This window comes from Lissotriton helveticus, chromosome 3_1 (assembly GCF_964261635.1).
Source record: "Lissotriton helveticus chromosome 3_1, aLisHel1.1, whole genome shotgun sequence".
NCBI lineage: Eukaryota > Metazoa > Chordata > Amphibia > Caudata > Salamandridae > Lissotriton > Lissotriton helveticus.
In genome coordinates, this window is record NC_136061.1 from 188278319 (window position 1) to 188297794 (window position 19476).

At 47.4% G+C, this 19476-nt stretch overlaps 1 protein-coding gene across 1 annotated transcript in view; it reads left to right on the plus strand.

The window, feature by feature from the left end:
- The window catches only part of BAZ1B (bromodomain adjacent to zinc finger domain 1B), a 291291-nt gene that overhangs the window by 253865 nt on the left and 17950 nt on the right, over nucleotides 1–19476 (plus strand). The window contains exon 20 of the mRNA XM_078680650.1: nucleotides 1911–2014. Coding sequence (XP_078536776.1) covers nucleotides 1911–2014 — 104 coding nt within the window. The remainder of the gene's footprint in view (nucleotides 1–1910; nucleotides 2015–19476) is intronic.

The window sequence follows — 19476 nt, forward strand, 5'->3', positions numbered from 1 at the left end:
ACAGTTCTTTGTGTCATTCGCCAACAGTTTCATGGGAAAGGCAGTAACCAAAAAGACTATTGCACAATGGATCGCACAGACAATTCAACTCTGCCACAAACGTGCAGGACAAGAGCTAGCAGAGGGGACATGTGCCCACTCCACTAGGAAAAAGGGTGTTTCAATAGCTTTCCTGGCTAACACCCATTCAGGACATATGCCTGGCGGCAACATGGGCTTCGGTACACACGTTCACGAAGCACTACTGTGTGGATATACAGATGAACAAGAAAGCACAAGTCGGACAAAAGGTGCTCCAGCACATATTCAATAACCAACGCTCATCTTCCACCCAGCCGCCACAGAGATGAGAAACCGCTACAAAATCTATGCACAGCATAGTGAATCCAGAAAGGTTCACGCTGCAAAACGAATAGTTTTCTTACCTATCGGTGTAGTTTTGCAGCTTGAAGATCTTTCTGGATTCACTAGCGAACCCACCCACCTCTGCCAGAAAGATGAGGCTGGAGAGAGAAGAGGTGGATATATAAAAAAAAAAAAAAAGTTTTTAAAAAGGACTTATAAGTACAAAGCGGTAAAATATCACCTAAATAGAACATTGCCATTACTTCGGAAACGAAAGAAACACGGGAAAAAAAGAACCCGAAGATGGCGCCCAAGAGTGGGAGCTTCCGCAGAAAGCATGCCGACGTCACCGGAAATGCACCCAAGGAGGTGTGACGCCGACGCCCACCTGGGCTACAAAAAAAAAAAACAAAGAAAAGACTACGAATCCGGACCCAACCACAAGACCGCGGAATAATGCACAGCATAGTGAATCCAGAAAGATCTTCAAGCTCCAAAACTACACCGACAGGTAAGAAAACTATTCGTTCTAGCCGCAGATTACTTACTGACTCGCGTATCCTCCCCGCACTGCAGAATTGAGTTTTACGTGTATGGGGTGTCCCCTTCGGGGCCCTAGCTGTTTGTTTTTTTAACACACCATGGTCGGTCACTTCATGGCTCTGCGCTTCTGGCATGAAATGTTGTGAAAAGTACTGAGGTCAGCGCGCCGGAGTGGCTGTTATATTGACGTGGACGTCACGATGAACGCCGACGTCACGCGGAGTCGACCGACGCCACCTACCGGCGAGCAGGGGTACTGCTATGAAATATCTTCCGGATCCAGCCTGATGCCTGGAAGTTCACAGGTAAGGAATTTGCAGCTAGATTATGTCTCTACCAGATAAGTCGTTACTGAAGGTAAGTAACTTGTCCATTAGTGCCATTTTAGGTGACTGATGGTCCAGAAATGAGTGTAGACTTGCAGTAACAGAGATAATCTCAACCTCTGGGGAAGTTGGTCTTTAAAAGCTTGGTTGGACAAGTCACAAGATAAGCCTGAGGAACTTGTCAGCTGCTTATTAAGGAGTATGTATGGTGTGTCCAAAGACTGGGAGGTGAAGAGATTTTATTAACAGATAGTGATTACTGATGTTGGACCATTGAATCAGTTAGTAAAAAAAAATTCGGCTTGAAATTTCAAGAATTCATACAGCTCAGATAAAGGGCCCAGTCTTGTACTTGACCTTTAGCCAGAGATCTGAGAGACTACCTTGGTGAAATTTTCAGCTGACTACTATGTAATCTAGTCCATTTTCTGTTTACCAAGACCACTACTAATTCCAGGTTGAATGTGCCTTACTCCGTTGTAGGAGATGATTGTGTAGGGTGCACATGAGAGAGATGACTGCAGAATAATTAGATCCGGGATCTGCTGTTTATTCTAGTCTACACATTTAAAGTGAGGTTTTTTTGGGGGGGGGGGCGGGTTGTAGTCTGGCTTGAAGATATTTTTAAGAGTTCCTACACTTATAGAACATTCTTGCAAAGTGTAAGCTTCTCGTTCATTCTTTTTTTGTGTTCAGGTCCATCAGAATAAGCATGGTACAAGGCGTCAAAACCTTGAGCTGCAGAAGTGTGAAGACATCCTCAACAAACTTATAAAATATCGATTCAGCTGGCCCTTCAGGTATGAATTTTAAAAAAATTTCTGCGATTGAGATTTGCATCAATATTTATTGTGGAATGGGGAAACCTCCATCACCATTGGAAGAGATTCTTAACTAATAAACATTAGATTTTTTTTTTTTTTACTTTTGACTTAACTTTTTCACATATAAAGAATTCTTGAAAATCTTAGTGGCAGCAGGTAATGTCATCTTTTAACCACTTCGGAAGCTGGTTCTTGTTCCGCAAATTGTTCTTTTTGTGATTGGAAACACAACAAGATGATGGCCCGAGTGCTGAAACTTTTCAACCATTCACTCTCCAGTCGAGAGATCTGGGTTAAATCCATTGTTTTGCTCGCGATACCACCCCAGTTTGAAACCAGCAGTATGCAAAACAAACATCCTGGGATCAGTTTGTGTATCACCCCTAATCACAACAATCTAGCTTGAATTCAGTAGTTCAGAGCTATTGACTGGGGGTGAGTGGTTGAAAAGTTTTAGTACTCCGTCCACCTTGTGGGTTTTTTCTTATGATTTGGTCTGGAGTTTTTGAGATTTAGGGTTAAAAATAATTGTATGTTCGAGGCATGTGTGCTGTAGATACACATGCTTTGCATACTCTTATCTAAGTTTGGGTCCAGATGTTTGCAAGTTGTTTTTCTTTGAAGTCTTTCCTAGTCACGAGGTAAGGTTGACTTCTCCTTTCGGTGATAGTGCACATGGTCATCAACTCTATTGTTAGATTAGGGCGCTAGGTGGCACACTAACGGAATGGCTGACACTCGGTGAAGCTCCCGCAGTCCGGTTGCCTGATGTGCATTTATCCTTCTGATATATTCCCACTCTGGTGCTCAAAGCGGTGGAAATCGAGAGCGGAACGGCTGCTGCTGCTGCCAGTGAGGTTTGGCTGCCGATGGACGCCGCGTTCGAGAGTGGCGAGGCTTCTGCTGCTGTAGCGATGCTGGCTCTGACCTGCCTCGGTACCTGCGACGGCGGACGGCCGCTGCGCGAGAGCAGAGGTCCCCACGTGGTGCGCAGGCCGCTGGAGAGGTCGCGCATAGCGACGAGCACCGAGGACTTCCTAGTGGTGACGGGCGGCGGAGACCATCACGTACAGGTACCAGCAGCCCACGGAGTGCAGAATTTCGCCCAAGAGCTTTGAGCCAATATAGCCTGGGGAACTTGTGGCCTTTTAGATGGTGGGGCCTACCGATATGCCTGGTCAGCGCGAGGCATGTGAATCACGCTGAGGGTGCGCTACGTGAGGACACTATGCCTCCATATTGATTGGTGCTGGCTTCTGCACGTCTCCGCACATCTTGAATGTTTGGGTTGCACCGCCGTGCCAGCAGCACTGTCACCGCCCGAGGTGAGTCTCCAGCTCCTTGACTGACACAGGGTGGCGGACATCTTCTGCACACGGGGGGCGTAGCGTGTATATTTGCCCGACTCTGACACTGGCTGCACAGAACGCATGGGCTGCTGCCACTACACACACTGATGCTACCACGAAGTGCCTGATTACGCATATGCTGGCCAACGGGCGCCTGAGGACGCAACGTGCGCACAGGGCCGCTTTATTGTAGATAGCGCCGCCGACGGCAAGACCAGATGCCACCCCTGCTACTCCCTACTCCGAGATTGGGGCACTGAATAGGGGTCGGTGGCGATCCCTGGTGGAGACACTGGTTTCCTGTCGTGGAGAATACCCATCTATGGGAACCCCCTCCCTGGTGACATTACGTCTGCTGCGTGAGCGTTGAGGGCTTATTTATTTATTTAGAAGTTTTCTATAGCGCTAACGAGACCCGAAGGTAGCAGAGCGCTTTACAGTAAAAGGCATGACTGGGTGAACAAAAAGACATGTAACAAATAGAGGCAGTCCTCGAAAGGGCTGAAGTCGGTGGGACTGAGCCCCACGAATCTTCCAGGACATCCGCGACGACATCACGTGAGGCACGAGCCACGTACCTGGAGAAGCTGCGAGGGCAGTGCTCTACTACACACGGCAAGGCATAGGGGTGGGGATAAGGGTTTCTACTGCGACTTACGGCCGTTTGGGGGAAGCCATGGGCCGGATGGATTCCTGCCAACTGCGCCTCATGTTTGAGGCCAAAAAGTCTCCGAAAAAGGCGTTAGTGGCGGTCGTGCCTACTGAGGAGGAGACGGTGCCCGATAAAAGCGCCGGCGCTGCCAGCGATCTACAGGCCATACTTGCAGAAATGAGACAGGGCTTCACAACTATTGCCACGGAAATGGACACGCTTACCACCCGAATAGAGGGCATCACTCATAAGCTCCATAGCCATGAGACCAGGATTAAAGAGGCTGAGCAGAGAATATCGGACTCTGAAGACGTGACGGAGCAGCTCAAGGTGGCGGTGACTCAAATGGACAAACTCATGCTTATAATAGACGCCAAGAATGAGGATATTGAAGCTAGAAGTCGCCGCAACAATATACGCATTTTAGGCGTACCCGAAAGCACAAACACGGGGAGGCTTGGCAATATGTCGAGAAACTGCTGACAGCAGTCACGGAGGAGGGTGCACTATCGGCTCAGTTCATCATGGAGAGGGCACATCGCTCACTGGGACCCGACCTCCTCCTGGGGCGAATCCTCTCCCTATTATTGTCTGTCTGCTGAATTATCGGGATCGCGATGTGGTCTTGAAAGTAGCAAGAGAAAAACAGCAGCTGAACTTCTCTGGAGTGTCCTTCACCATCTTCCCGGATTTTACAGCCCCGGTGCAGGAGGAGCGCAAGAAATTCAATGGGATAAAGCAGAAACTACGCCAGGAGCAACTAGACTATGCCCTCCTGTATCCAGCGCGGCTGCGGATTACTCATCAGGGCAAACAGCTTCCATGCGACACCGCAGTCAGACGAAAAATTCCTCAAGGAGATAAAAAGGTGGAAAGGGAACCCAACAGATCAAGTTGATGAAGATCGACTCCCTCTGTCGGATGTGGAATGACCTAATATTGGACTCAGCGGGGACGGTCGACAGGTAGCCATGCGAATGGAGGGCGGACACGCGATGGCCACGTTTGGCATTGCCTGCGACCATATGTAATGTATACTATTGCCTACTGCTTTGGGCTTGTTTAATTCCTTGCTATTAGCACTGTCTGCATAAATTTGAGAAAATGGAATGTATCACAATGGGACTGTGTGCCGGACACCCTTGCTGGCTCAGGAGATTGTCGTACTTGGCGGTCTTCTGACCTAACGCAAGGTAACAGTGCGCCACTTACAGACTGCATCCTATGGGTGTTCCCCCCACTGTTTTGTGGGCCTGGTATGTTGTTGGGTGGGTGGGAGGGGGAGCAGAGTATGACTGGCATGATTGGGATGCTTCAGTGGGAGGGGGTGCGGGCAGGGGGGCGGGGGGGGGAGTTGTGGCAGGGTTTGAGGGAGAGGGCAGGGGGGATCTGGGGGCTCGGTTGGGGGGCCTCAGGGGGTGGGGGAGGGCTATGTTTGGTTATGGCATTGCTGGGAGTAAATCGAACAGGAATATTGGATAGCATGAACTTGTGGGACATTGCAAACTTGCTGTGGACGCTATGGTGGTATACTGGACATGTCGACATTCTCAATAATGGGTGATTTAACTGCTAACAGATGTACAGTACTATCCTGGAATGTCCGTGGCCTTAAAGACGCTCGGAAATGCAGGCAAATGGTAGCCTATTTCGATAGGCATAAAGTGAATATTGTATTGCTACAGGAGACACATATCCCCCCACGCACTAATCCGTCCTTTCCTGGTAGATGGGCGGGTATTAGGGTATTCTCTAACTACTCTTCATATTCTAGAGGCACGGTGATTTTGGTACATCGGATGACTCCCTTCACACCCTTGGGTCAGCTTGTTGACAAAGATGGTCGATATGTGCTACTGTGGGGATGCATGGGAAGGGACACTGTCACTATTGCTAACTGTTATGCTCCGAATGTAGACACACCTTCATTTTTTACAATGTTATGGGGTCTCATCTGGGACATAGGCTCACGACACATCATTTGGGGGGGAGGGTGGCTTTAATGTAGCTCTAACACCTAGCTTGGAAAGGGCAGATGGGCAGGCTCAATACCATCCCAAAGCTAGGGAGATACTGTAGGGCATTGTGGCGGAGGGGGGCCTCATAGATAGCTGGCGACATTTACACCCCACACTTCGGGAGGGGACACACTTCACCTCCTATACAGGGACATGGGCGAGAATCGACTACTGTTTCTTGTCCAGGGATTTGGCCCCTAATATAATTGATGCTAGGCACTTAGCCAGGACTCAGTCAGATCATTGCCCGGTGCTGCTTACACTGACCATGCCGGGATATGATTGTCCTCGACGCCCCTGGAGGCTCCAACCGACAGCCTTGCTAGATTCTGTCTTTCGCGAAGAGTTGAGGGATGACATAGAAGAGTTCTTTCCCCGCAATAAGGATACGGTAGACAGCGTTGAGCCGATATGGGAGGCCTTCAAGGTCACAGTTCGGGGCTGATGTATCGCCAAGAGCTTTGGGGTGTTGCGGGACATCCAGCGCACGATGCGGAAACTTGAAGGGGAACTGAGGAGTCTGGAGAGGCAGATGCTTGGGGACGGTTCGGGACAACTGCACCAACAATTTTGCGTCAAACTTTCGGAGTATGAGGCTTTACGTGAAGTGAATTTCAGGGACAAATATTGGAAGGCTCGCAGATACGGCGAGGGAGAGAGGCCGGGAAGGGCACTGTCAATGGCGGTACGCAGTGATCGGGGAACTAACACCATCCTTGAACTTGAGGACTCGGAAGTGGAGATCTGTGGAGATAACGACAGCATCCTGACCATTCTACAAACACATTACGCACGATTATATACTACCCAATCCATGGGGGCGGTCGACTTAGAGAGTTTCCTAGGGGAGCTGGCCCTCTGCTGGTTAAGTGACATACATAGGGCTTTCCTCAGTGCCCCTTTTGAAATTGATGAGATCCGTGATGCTATTATGTCTCTCGGTAATGGGAAGGCCCCAGGCCTCGACGGGATCCCAGCGGAGTTCTACAAATGCTATATAGATATCCTGGCGCCAGTGCTAAAAGAAGTCTTTGAGGACTCCCTGGAGGCGGGGATACTGCCCCGGTCTATGAGGGAGGTGGTGATTATGTCACTCCTAAAACCGGGCAAACCTCTTATGCACTGTGACTCCTACAGGCCACTTTCATTACTGAATTGTGATGCCAAGATCTTGGCAAAAGTACTGGCTACAAGACTTTCCCTTCTAATGACGAACATTATACTCCCTGACCAGTCGGGCTTCGTCCCAACGAGGGCAACCTCCCACAATCTCCGGACGATTTTTTCACTCATACAAACGGTTGCCCCGGACCTTCCCCTGGCCGCGATCTTTTTAGACACCTCTAAGGCCTTTGATTCCGTGGAATGGCGCTACCTGTTTACTGTCCTACAGAAAATGGGCTTTCCCCCCACTCTTCGTGCACTGGGTGCGGTTGTTCTACACTGAACCTACTGCCAAAGTACTGGCGAATGGTCGCCTTTCGGAGTCTTTTGGGAGCAACAGGGGCACCCGCCAGGGGTGCCCGCTGTCTCCCCAGTGGCTGGCGTCCACTTTCAGTTCAAGGTGCTTCAGTTTGGACTGAAATCAGCACCAATGATCTTCACGAAATGCCTAGCACCGGTTTCTGCAGCTCTGAGATCTCAGGGAATACAAGTGTTTCCTTACCTCAAGAGGGAATGCCCTGTACATGCGATGGTCAGGGATTTATGTGAACACTTTTCCCCCAATACTGTTAATACCGAAAGTGCGTCAAAAGATGAAGAGGGAGGTCTGCCGTCTCATCCTTTCTGATGGATACATCTGCTGTGTCGATTCCTCACCTTGTGATTCCTCACCTTGAGTGAAAGCCGATAAAAGAAAGATTTCAAGATCCGTTCTTGGAAGTAGAGGTCAAGATCAAGGTCTCGAGAGGCATCGGCTTCGAAGTCCTCGTCAGATCATGCTTCGAGGTCGCATAAGAAGCACAAAAAAAGAAGGCATGAGTCTCGACGTCATTCGGGTGAGAAGTCGGGCTTGAAGTCGAGGCCGCCCAAGAAAGTTAAATCGAAGGTGATCCCACCGCAAGAAGATTCGGATCGGGAAGGTGAAGCCTCGCCTTCGGAGTCACATGTTCAATCTCCGACTCCGGTTTCCAATCCGACTCAGACGCCGTCTCCGCCTCAGGAAGAGGTGGAGGAAGTTCCTAATGAGGAAGATGAATCGGCGCCTGTTGAAGAGCCGGATTAGATTCCGCCTCGAGGTCAGCATGAAGGTGATCATCTACCTTTTCCTGCACCAGGTCAGGATCCATCAGCGTTCCTGAACGCTATGTATGGGGTATTCTCGAGGTCATGGTACCCCTCTGGTGCACCTTCGGGTCCCATGGGCCCAATGGCATTTAATTTGGGTGTTCCACACTCTTATGCCCCCACACCTTTCATGCCGTATATGCCAGCCCTGACTCCACTGTGGCAGTACCCGGCTCCGCCGAGGTCGACGCCGGCTCGACCGAAGTCGACGACTCAGATACCGGCGTCGCCCACTCCAAGCAAGTCTTTGGAACATCCTCCTAAGCCTTCCGATACTGTACCGACATCGGTTCCGGCTCCGTCGGAGTCGGTAGTGGATCCGGCTGCATTACGTGTTAAGGAGAGATCCGGGTCTCACCCAGACTTGGAAGAAGGTGAACTGGATGAGGATTGTTTCGAAGAACTGGCTGATGCTAGTGGCCTTGATTGTTCCCCTGAGTGGGAGTTGCCATCAGGTCCGGATACACCTTCAAAAGATGTCCAGCCATATCACGTTGTAATGGGGAAGGCAGCAAGACTTTTAGGTTTAACATTACCTACTGTTGAGTTTAAATCAAATCTGCTTACAGAGGTTCTCCATTCACCAAGCTCAGCTGTGGAACCATTACTCCCATTTAATGAGGCGTTAACTGAACCAATTATGGAGGTGTGGAAAAAGCCTCTTTCTGCTCCTGCTGTCTCAAAAAGTGTGGCTAGGAGATATAGGGTGGCTCCCGAAGACCCTGCCTTTTTATCATCTCACCCTTCTCCTGAAAGACTGGTGATTCAGGCTGCGTGCTCAAAAAAGTCAGTTGGTGCTTTTCCCCAAGTGCCTAGTGGCAAGGAGGCCAAAAAGCAGGATCCAAGTGGCCAGGAAAACTTTCTCCTCCGCAAGTATGGCGCTAAAGTCAACAAATGCCACTTGTCTCATGGGGAGGTATGTGCACGCGCTTATGGACTCAATGCGTTTGTTGATTCCAAAGGTTCCAGAAGACTGCAGGGGTGACTTTGAGGAGGTCTTATCTGATACGCAAGCGGCAGCTCGTCCAGTTATCCAGAGCGGTCTAGATACTGCAGATTCTGTGGCACGGATCATTGGCACTGCGGTTGCCACAAGACGTTCAGCTTGGCTGAAATCCTCGATTTTTCTGCGGATGTGCAGTCTGCATAGATCTGCCTTTTGACGGAGAAGGACTCTTTGGCAAGAAGACAGATTCAGCCTTAGAGAAATTTAAGGATAGCAGGGCAACTGCTAGATCTCTTGGTCTTCAAGTAAGAGGTTCAACGACCAGGAAGTTCAGAGGTTTTGGACGCTCTTCTTTTCGTACCTATAGACAAGGTCAACAGCAGCAACAACAGCAGCAGCAGCAAAATACCTTGTATAGGTCATACAGGGGAAAGCAAAGAGCACGTCCTCGAGGGCGTCAAGCGTCTTCCTCCTCTACCTCCTCCAACCCCCCAACCACAGAAAAGCAGCCCTAGACTCTACTAAGAGAGGGTGCGATAGAGGTGGTCCCATAGCAGGAAAGGGGTCAGGGATGCTACTCCCGGTATTTCCTGATTCCCAAGAAGGATGGCAGACTTCGTCCAATCCTGGATCTCAGGATCTTGAATCTCTATCTGAAACAGGAGAAATTCAAAATGCTCACCCTTGCTCAGGTTCTTCAAGCGCTGCTAGAAGACTGGATGGTGTCACTCGACTTGCAGGATGCGTACTTTCACATCCCAATCCTGAAGTCGCACAGGAAGTATCTCCGTTTTACGGTGGGATCACAGCACTATCAGTTTGCGGGCCTTCCATTTGGACTTACTACTGCGCCTCGAGTCTTCACCAAGGTGATTGCAGTGGTGGCGGCACATCTCAGAAGATCAGGGATTCCAGTATTCCCTTATTTGGACGACTGGCTGATCAAAGCAGAGTCGCCAGGGAGAGTGCTCCATCATCTGCAAGAGACAACCCAGTTGTTGTACAGGTTGGGTTTTTCGATAAATGTAACCAAGTCTCACCTGGTGCCCTCCCAGCGCAGCCTGTTCATATGTGCTGTACTGGACACAACTGTATGTCGTGCATTCCCTCCTCCTCAAAGGATTCGCAACATACAGGAAATGAGTCCTGAAGGTCCTTCGTCTGCTCGGTCTGATGGCTTCCTGCATTCTGTTGGTCAACCATGCCCGCTGGCACATGAGGGCGCTCCTGTGGTGCCTCCGCAGGCAGTGGTATCAACACAACGGAGATCTCAGAGTCAGTGAGGATCTCCAGAGAAGCTGCGGCGGATCTGTCTTGGTGGGGCGTGGAAGGCAACCTGTCTCAGGGGAAGCCTTTTCAGCTGTCTCCTCCGGTGGCCACAGTAATAACGGATGCATCCACTCTAGGGTGGGGTGCTCATCTAGGGGACCTGGAGGTCCAGGGTCTTTGGTCTCCAGAGGAAAGGTTGCTTCACATCAACCTTCTAGAATTGCGGGCGATACGTTTGGCACTCAAGGCCTTCCTCCCTTCCCTTCGCGGTTGTTCGGTCCAAGTCCTAACGGACAACACGACCGCGATGTGGTACATCAACAAGCAGGGAGGAGTGGGGTCGCAGTGTCTCTGTAGAGCGGCTCTGCGTCTCTGGTCCTGGGTTCAGGACCATCAGATTTGTCTGATGGCGAATAATCTGGCCGGAGTTCTGAACGTGCGTGCAGACAGTCTGTCGGCAGTTCTCAGCCGACCACGAGTGGAGGCTTCACCCGGAGGTGGTTAGTCACGTCTTTCGAACGTGGGGGACTCCTCAGGTGGACCTGTTTGCCACTCGCGAGAATGCTCACTGCCTGTCATTCTGCAGTCTCCAGTATCCGATGCAAGGAGCCTTGGGGGACTCGTTTCATTTGAGTTGGGGAAGTCAACTCCTTTACGCGTTTCCTCCCCTATCTTTGATTCCTCGGGTTCTGAGGAAGATTCGCCAAGACCGGGCCCAAGTCATATTGGTCGCCCCGGATTGGCCAAGGAGGGTGTGGTATACAGATCTTCTCCACCTCTCCTCTCGCCCGCCGCTCCGTCTCCCTCTCAGGGCAGATCTCCTCTCTCAGATGGAGGGGCAGGTTCTACACCCCCACCTCCAGACATTGCACCTTCATGCCTGGAGATTGAACGGGGCACCCTGAATTCCTTTTCTCTCCCGCCTGACGTGGTGGATGTCATCTTGTCAGCCAGGCGGGACTCCACTAAGTCCATCTATTCTTATAGATGGTCTAAATTTGTCACTTGGTGTGGAGGAAAATCTATTGACCCTTTGAGAGCCCATTTGTCTGATGTTCTCCAGTTTTCCCTTTCTCTGGCGCTGCAAGGGCTTGCTGTTGCTACAGTTAAGGGTTATCTTTCTGCGCTGTCGGCATTTCTCTGTTTGCCTGATCAGCCATCTCTTTTCAAATCTCCTGTAGTTTTAAGGTTTTTAAAGGGTCTCACAAATAAGTTCCCTCCTGTTCCTTTTATTGTGCCTCAGTGGGACTTAAATCTTGTCTTGACTTTTTTGATGGGTGCTCCCTTTGAGCCTCTTCACAAATGTCCTATGAGGCTTTTGACTCTTAAGACAGTCTTCCTCGTTGCAATAACCTCGGCAAGGAGGGTAAGTGAGCTTCAAGCTCTTAGTTCCAAGCCCCCTTGCTTGACCATTCATGCTGATCGAATGGTTCTTAGGACCAGGGCTGCTTTTCTGCCTAAGGTGGTTACTCCTTTTCACCTTGGTCAATCTATAACCCTCCCTACCATTTATCCTCCCCCACACCCTTCCAAGGAGGAGGAGAGATTACACCGTCTGGACCCCAAGAGGGCGGTGTCTTTTTACCTGGACAGAACTAAAGACTGTCGGTTGGATGACCAGCTCTTCATTGGCTTTGCTGGCTGCAAGAGAGGAAGAGCGGTCCATAAAAGAACTTTATCAAGATGGATCGTCCTCTGTATAAAGATCTGCTACTCTTTGGCCGGTAAGGAACCACCAGAGGGTATAAGGGCTCATTCTACAAGAGCTAAGTCTTCATCCTCAGCATTGGCTAGAGGTGTTCCTGTAGAGGATATTTGTAGGGCGGCAACTTGGTCTTCCCTCCACACTTTCGCGAAGCATTACTGCTTGGATACCGAGGTGAGGAGGGACAGCCATTTTGTGCGCTCTGTCCTCCAGGATTTCCTGGTTTAGAAGAGTGGACACCCTCCTCCGGGAGTGGGGACTGCTGTGGGACTCTATTCACAAGGTGAGGAATCCAACCGGCAGATGTATCTATCAGAAGAACAAGTTACGTACCTTCGGTAACGCTTTTTCTGGTAGATACAATATCTGCCTGTGGATTCCTCAGACCCACCCGCCTCCCCGTTGTCCACTCTTGTATACCAGAGTTTCTGTAATGTAATTATTTTGTCAAGGGATTGTTTATTTCAAATGTTTTATTGCATTTGCTTCACACTGTGTGTGTTTTACCTTGATATTTGTACTGCGTATACTGTGCATATGTCTACTGTCATTGTTCCGTCCGTGTGCCTCGAAGGCACGGAAAAAAGGGCGGAACTGATGTCATCACGCTGGCGTGGGCCTATTATAGGCGTCGGTGACGTCAGCGGAGTCGCGAATGATGCCGTGTCTCTGACGTCCAAGTCCACGTCGGCACGAAGCTACAAAAAGAATTTCCGAATGTTGCTGACGCAAGGGGATATTCACAAGGTGAGGAATCCAGAGGCAGATATTGTATCTACCAGCAAAAGCGTTGCCGAAGGTAAGTAACTTGTTCAATTGCACCCCGCTGACCAAGGCAATATTGGTTTCAGGAACTACTTCTGTTATTACAGGAACATCCTGTCCGTCTAGTTCCAACACTCACGATGTTGACCAGGGAGAAGGGTCAAATACTACATCCAGATCCACAGTCGCTGGATTTGCATGCATGGCTCTTGACTTCTTAGAATTCAAAGATATGAAAATATCTCCGGATTGTCGTGAGATTCTTGCCAAATCTCGTGCCCAGAGTACAGTTAAGACTTATCGCTTAAAGTGGAAGCGATTTTGCCATTGGTGTGGAGCAAATGATGATCATCCGATCCAGGCTCCAGCGGAGGATATCCTTCTCTATTTGCTATCTTTGGCCAAAGCGGGGCTTGTGTTCTCCTCGATCAGGGTTCACCTCGCTGCAATTTCCAGATTCCGGAAGAGCTCTAACAAACCTTCACTTTGCTCTTCATCACTTATCAAACAATTTTTAAAAGGACTTTTTCTGGCCTTTTCCCCAATACGTCCACGTCCGCCGGAGTGGGAATTGAACACCGTTTTCGCCCAATTAATGAGAAGACCATTTGAAACCATTCACAAGGCTGAGCTCAAATCTCTAACTTGGAAGGTAGCAATTTTATTATCTCTTCAGCTCGAAGGGTTAGTGAAATTCAAGCCTTCACCATCTCAGAACCCTTTTTGGATTTCACTAGAGATTACGTGACACTACGGACAAATCCCAAATTCGTCCCTAAAGTACCGTCGCAATTTCATTTAAATCAGCCTGTAAAGCTTAAAACTTTCTTTCCGGACCCAGCCACGTCCGCGGAATGAGCTTTACACTCTCGATGTCAAGCGTGGTCTTAAATTTTATTTACAAAAAACTAAAGAAATCAAACCACACTGGGACATGCTGTAACAAAGGCAACTATAGCCAGATGGATTGCTTCTGCTATTCATTTTTGCTATGACAGTCAACAAACCTTTACAGAGAAAGGTCAAAGCGCATTCCACCAGAACCATACCGGCTTATACAGCGCTATTTGCTGGTATTACATTAGAAAACATCTGTCGTGCTGCGACATGGAAGAATGTCCACATGTTCAGGAAACGCTACTGCCTGCAATCTGCGTCGCAGGACGATGCAGCTGTGGGACAAGCCATTCTTAAACATCTTCACTAAGGTTAGAATTATGTTTTCTTTTATGCTGCATTTTATATATATGTATATTATGTTACAGATGTTAATTTATGTCCATAATTGCATATTAATATTGCTTCTCATCAAGGTACTGTTAATTTTCAAACACTGTTCACTTTGAAGATATATATAGACCTTATTAATATTCTAACCTTCCTGGATGTGTTTGGGAGTATATACACTTTCTCCCACCGTCCACAAACGACACTACTTGGCTTACTACTTGGCTTACTGCTTTCTATTCTGATTCAGGCATGTGAATCTATGAAAGATACCCCAATACTGGTTAAAAAAACAAGTTACTTACCTGTAACTACAGTTATCCAGTATTGGTATATTTCATAGATTCACATGACCCCACCTTCCTCCCCGGCGAGACAGTTCTTTATCTGGGATCCCTTCTTCTCACTTGTGCCAAGAAAATCTGAGGAGAACTGCCTCTGCTGGGAAGGTTCTAGAGGGTGCTGGTAGCTCATTGGTTGTAACTATTTTTTAGTTCTTTTCATATAATGAGGTAGATAGGCTACTAAGTTTTGGGTCTTCTGGGGCTCTTTTCTTTTTAGCCTACTACGGTTCTTACTAAGGCACTGCTTTTGTATGTATTACCGTGGGACTCCCGCCTCTGCGACGGGGAATGATTCAGGCATGTGAATCTATGAAAGATACCAATACTGGATAACTGTAGTTACAGGTAACTAACCTGTTTTCTTACTTATTGAGCCTCAGTTGTCATTTACTTTCAGAATAGCTGACACATTTCACTCATCAGGGTTCCAGTCATTAAAGCTTTTTTGGAAGGACGCATGCGTCATTCCACTCAACCTGCCACTGCATGGAATTTAAGCATAGTCCTAACTAGACTTATGGGCCCTCCTGTAGAACACCTTCACTTATGCCCTTTGCAGTTCCTTTCTTGAAAGATCTTTCCTTGTGGCAGTCTCCTCCTTCAGGCGTGTAAGTGAGCTTCAGGCTTTTACCATGGAAGAACCTTTTTTTTCCAAGTGCACACGAATAGACTAGTCCTTAGGACAACTCACAAATTTCTTCCCAAGGTGATCTCTTCTTTTCACCTCAAACTATCGAACTCCCAGTTACACAAGATGTCAAACAGACACTCATGTATTACATTAACAGGACAAAACCCTTCCGTAAAAAAGTTCCCTTGTCCTTTTTTCCAAACCACACAAGGGCCATGCTCTCCAAAGCAGGAATAACACACTTGTTGGTCAAATGTATACAGACCTGCTATGCCAAAGCCAAAAGACCTTTGCTTGGCCATCCCACGCCCCATTCTACCCATATAAAAGGGGCCTCTAAGGCTTTCTTAGCTAACATCCGGATATCTGACTTCTGCAAGGCAGCTGCCGGGTCTACTCAACACATTAACCAAGCATTGTGTGGATCTCCTAGCTCTCTAAAAAGCCAATGTTGGCAAAGCTGTACTCACGTGAGGACTGCTTACAGTCTATGCACAGCATGTTTATCTACAGCGATACATGCCGCGAATGGAAAATATTACCCTGAAAGAATTGGTTTGTGGTATGTAGTGCTGTAGATTCATATGCACTCACCTTCTTCCCCCGAAAGCCTCTCGTCTTTGCAGATGCCTTTCTTCATTCATTGCATGGTCCTCTTCTTTATCTCTATGCTCCATTTCCATCCTCACCTGCTGTGTGGAAAAGCCATTTAACAATAGAGTAGACGCCCATGCACATTACTGGCAATAGGTGGTCACTATACCATGTGACTGTCATCTTTGAAGAAAACAAAATTGCATTTGTTCGAGCAAACACTAGATGGCAGGAGTATACACAGCATGTGAACCTACTGCACTTCATACCACAAACCTGCTTACAGGGTAAGTAACATTTTCTTTTTTCATTGTGTAAGCACAGTGTGTTTTTAAGCAGTCTCCCTTAGGTACTACTTTTCCCCTCCTGCTGCTACTGTCCCCCGTATGCCTCTCCCTCCCCCCCCCCGCACGACTCTCCCTCCCCCCCGCACTCACCCATGTCCTTCTCAGTGTTGCATCTACCACCTATATTCCTTCAGTGACTCTTGCCTTCCCTGTGTTCCTTCCACATCTCCCAACTCCCCCTTATTACTTTCATGTGCCTCCATACACTCCCCCACCCACTTAAAAAAAAAAAAAATTTGTTTTTATTTACCAATCCAACTAATAGCCATGTAATTTTGTAGACTGCACATATGTGCCTACAAAAGGACTGGCTTAGGTGTATGCAATTTTCCTCCTTCAGCAATGCTTAGCGTGACTAAAAACCATTAGCAACGTCAATAGGTCATAAAGGCGAAGCCTGTTGACTTTTTTAACAATGTCTAGATCTGATGATCGCGAGCCTAATGTGCGCTAGACATATTATTTTTTACCTGTTATGAGTGCCTTCTACACATTGCTTATTAAAAGGGTATTACTGGACGCACTGCAATTCTCAAAGAGATGGATTAAATACGAATATATTTCCAAAACAAACATTTTGCATTTACCTTTTTTCATTGGTGAAATCTTTATATAAGGACAATTCAGGAGCCCGGGGGACACTTCCCAATTCGGGGGGAGTGCTACCTCAGTTTCTACACATTGCTTTCATCTCGGATTCTACTACAAACCTTCCATAATTCCAAGTGAACTGGATGGCCAACCTTAACAGCTACTGAATGCTCTGAACGGACTGTTAAAACTGTCAACTGGCAGTCTAAGTCTCATAATATCCAGTTTCTCTGCCAGGTAGACCTACTCAGTTAGCAAGTCCAAGGAGTTGCTGATGTACATGTCTGCCATTCAATTCATTCTGGCCTGCAGATTGAGGTTTCAAGAAATGTAGGTCAGCCAGAAGGTCCATCCTACAGGCGATGAGAGAATCATATGTTAGACTACTGCATTTTAGCAGACACTGAAGTGGATCTTCAATCTTCGCGAGGTTCGACTGACTGATCAATTACTGGCTTTCTGATGTTCTCTCCTGGATCAGGCAGTCACACGTGTTGTCAGAAGAGCGGACTCTCCAGATCAGAGTTTTCAACTCTGACTGAGACTGGCATGAACTCCTTGATTGCCTCACTAATAGTAGCCGCTCCTTGCTTGTAAGGCTAACACTAAAATGCTTTGATCAGCAAGCATGGAGTAAGACTAGGTCTAGAGTTATTTTTGCTGTGGTTGATAAATCATGACAATCTTTGCTAGCTAACTACTTCCTGAGTGTGAACATCCTCTCAAATGCACACCGCAGATTGTCTTGAACTCTAACTCCGTCCATTTCAGTTGTATTGAATTCCACAAGTGGCAGAGATCAAATTCAGTCAGTATACTCTTTATTCGATTTTTGTTAAAATCATAAAAGGACAACATACAAATACAATTTAAAACATCAGTTAATCTGGTTACTAAATTACAGCATGTTAACTTCATTTTTTCCAAAAAGTTACAAAAGTTAAAAATTATTACAATTGTTAAAAATCTCCATTTAAAACCAAGTTTAGATTAAAATAAGGCTTTCTTGGGTAATCTTTTCTTCCTTGATCTAAATGCAGCTGTTAAATAACAGGCAACACTAAACATAGTATGGGTATCTGCCAACATTTGTTGAAAAATTAGAGCTGGCCTTATTTGAATAAAGCCAGCGGCCCTTAAAACAGGAAGTACATATTTTACCTTCTCCTTAGTGTAGAAACTACAGAAAAATGTAAAATGGAGGGTATCTTGTACTGAGAACTGATCAGTCACAGGGTGGTCCATCTTCAGGTTTTGACCACACAGGGAAATTTCCTAATGAATTAAATTCAGCCTGAATTTTGTCAGTAGGAGTCTATGGAGTGGGTTGGTCACAATTTTTAGGTACGGTTCCAAGAAGGGAGTGGTTGTTAAAACTATGTGCGCCCTTACTGAGGGTTTCCTCAGTTCCGACTCCTCTCTTGCCATACAAGCCCTCTCCAAGAACGCCTGCTTGACCCATCCAATATCTTCCTTTCTGATGTTAATTGGGTCATTAAAAAGTTCCGGTCTCCCCAGCGTAGCGAAAGTAGATCTAATATATTTCAGCCAGGGTATTCTCATGGCATTGTCCCTTGAGATAAAATCTTTAAGGATAGCGTGATTTAATGTTAACTCTGGGTTCAGCCAGGTTTTAGACCAGAAAAGCAGTGGGGCTAATTTTAATTTATCAACAATGTAGGGCAAGCCCATTTCTTCATGGATCGAGAAGGTGGGTGTGGAATTTGGAACAGATAACATTTTCCTAATGATACCATTTTCCACCCTCTGTATTTTTACCAAGTTTGCATATCCCCACATAGCGGACCCATACGTAGCAATTGGGACACACTTACTGTTATATATTTTAATCACTGCCTCCATCGGTTTAGCTCCTAGTCTTTTTGTGAAGGCCAGCAGGGCTGAAGATGAACGTGCTAAACTAAGACTCTTTGCTTTGATCTGGGGAACCCAGGATCCTCTTTGATCAAAAAGGACCCCCAGATATGGAAAAACTGGTACCCTGGAGAGAATCTCGCCCTTGCAGGTAAAGGATTTTTTATGCAACATATTTACTTTGCGTCCTATGATCATGGTATGGGACTTAGTTACGTTAATTTTCAAATCTAAGTTCACCATAAAGGAGTCAAAACGGTCCAGAAGGGCCTGTAGACCGATGCCGGTTCGTGCAATTAAAAAGGCATCGTCCGCGTATAGGAGGGCTGGTATCTGTTCTCCTCCTATACGCGGTACATCAGCCATTCCAGCTTCCAGGTGTTTCCCCAACCCATTTATGTAGATGGTAAAGAGAAGGGGGCCAGGATACAACCCTGGCGCACCCCCTTCTCAGATTTAAAACTGTCCGAACAACTTCCATCTCTAGAGACTCTTATTTTGGCATTAAGGTCCTGATGTAACCTAGCAGTAAAAGCTACCAGGTGTTCTTCTATTCCTATCTCTAGAAGGAGAGTCAATAGCTTACTCCTGTTCACCAAGTCGAAAGCCGAGGAGAGGTCCCTAAAAGCCAAGTATACTGACCCCTCCCCGGCCACCGTATACTTGGAAACCAAGAGGTGAAGATTGGAACATTGTTCAAGCGTCCCTCTATTTTCACGGAACCCATATTGAATATTTGAGAGCCCCCCACGCTGTTCTAAATTATCCCTCAGTTTGACCAATAAGACTCTACCTAAGATTTTAAAGGTGGAGTCAATAAGGGAAATCGGGCGGTA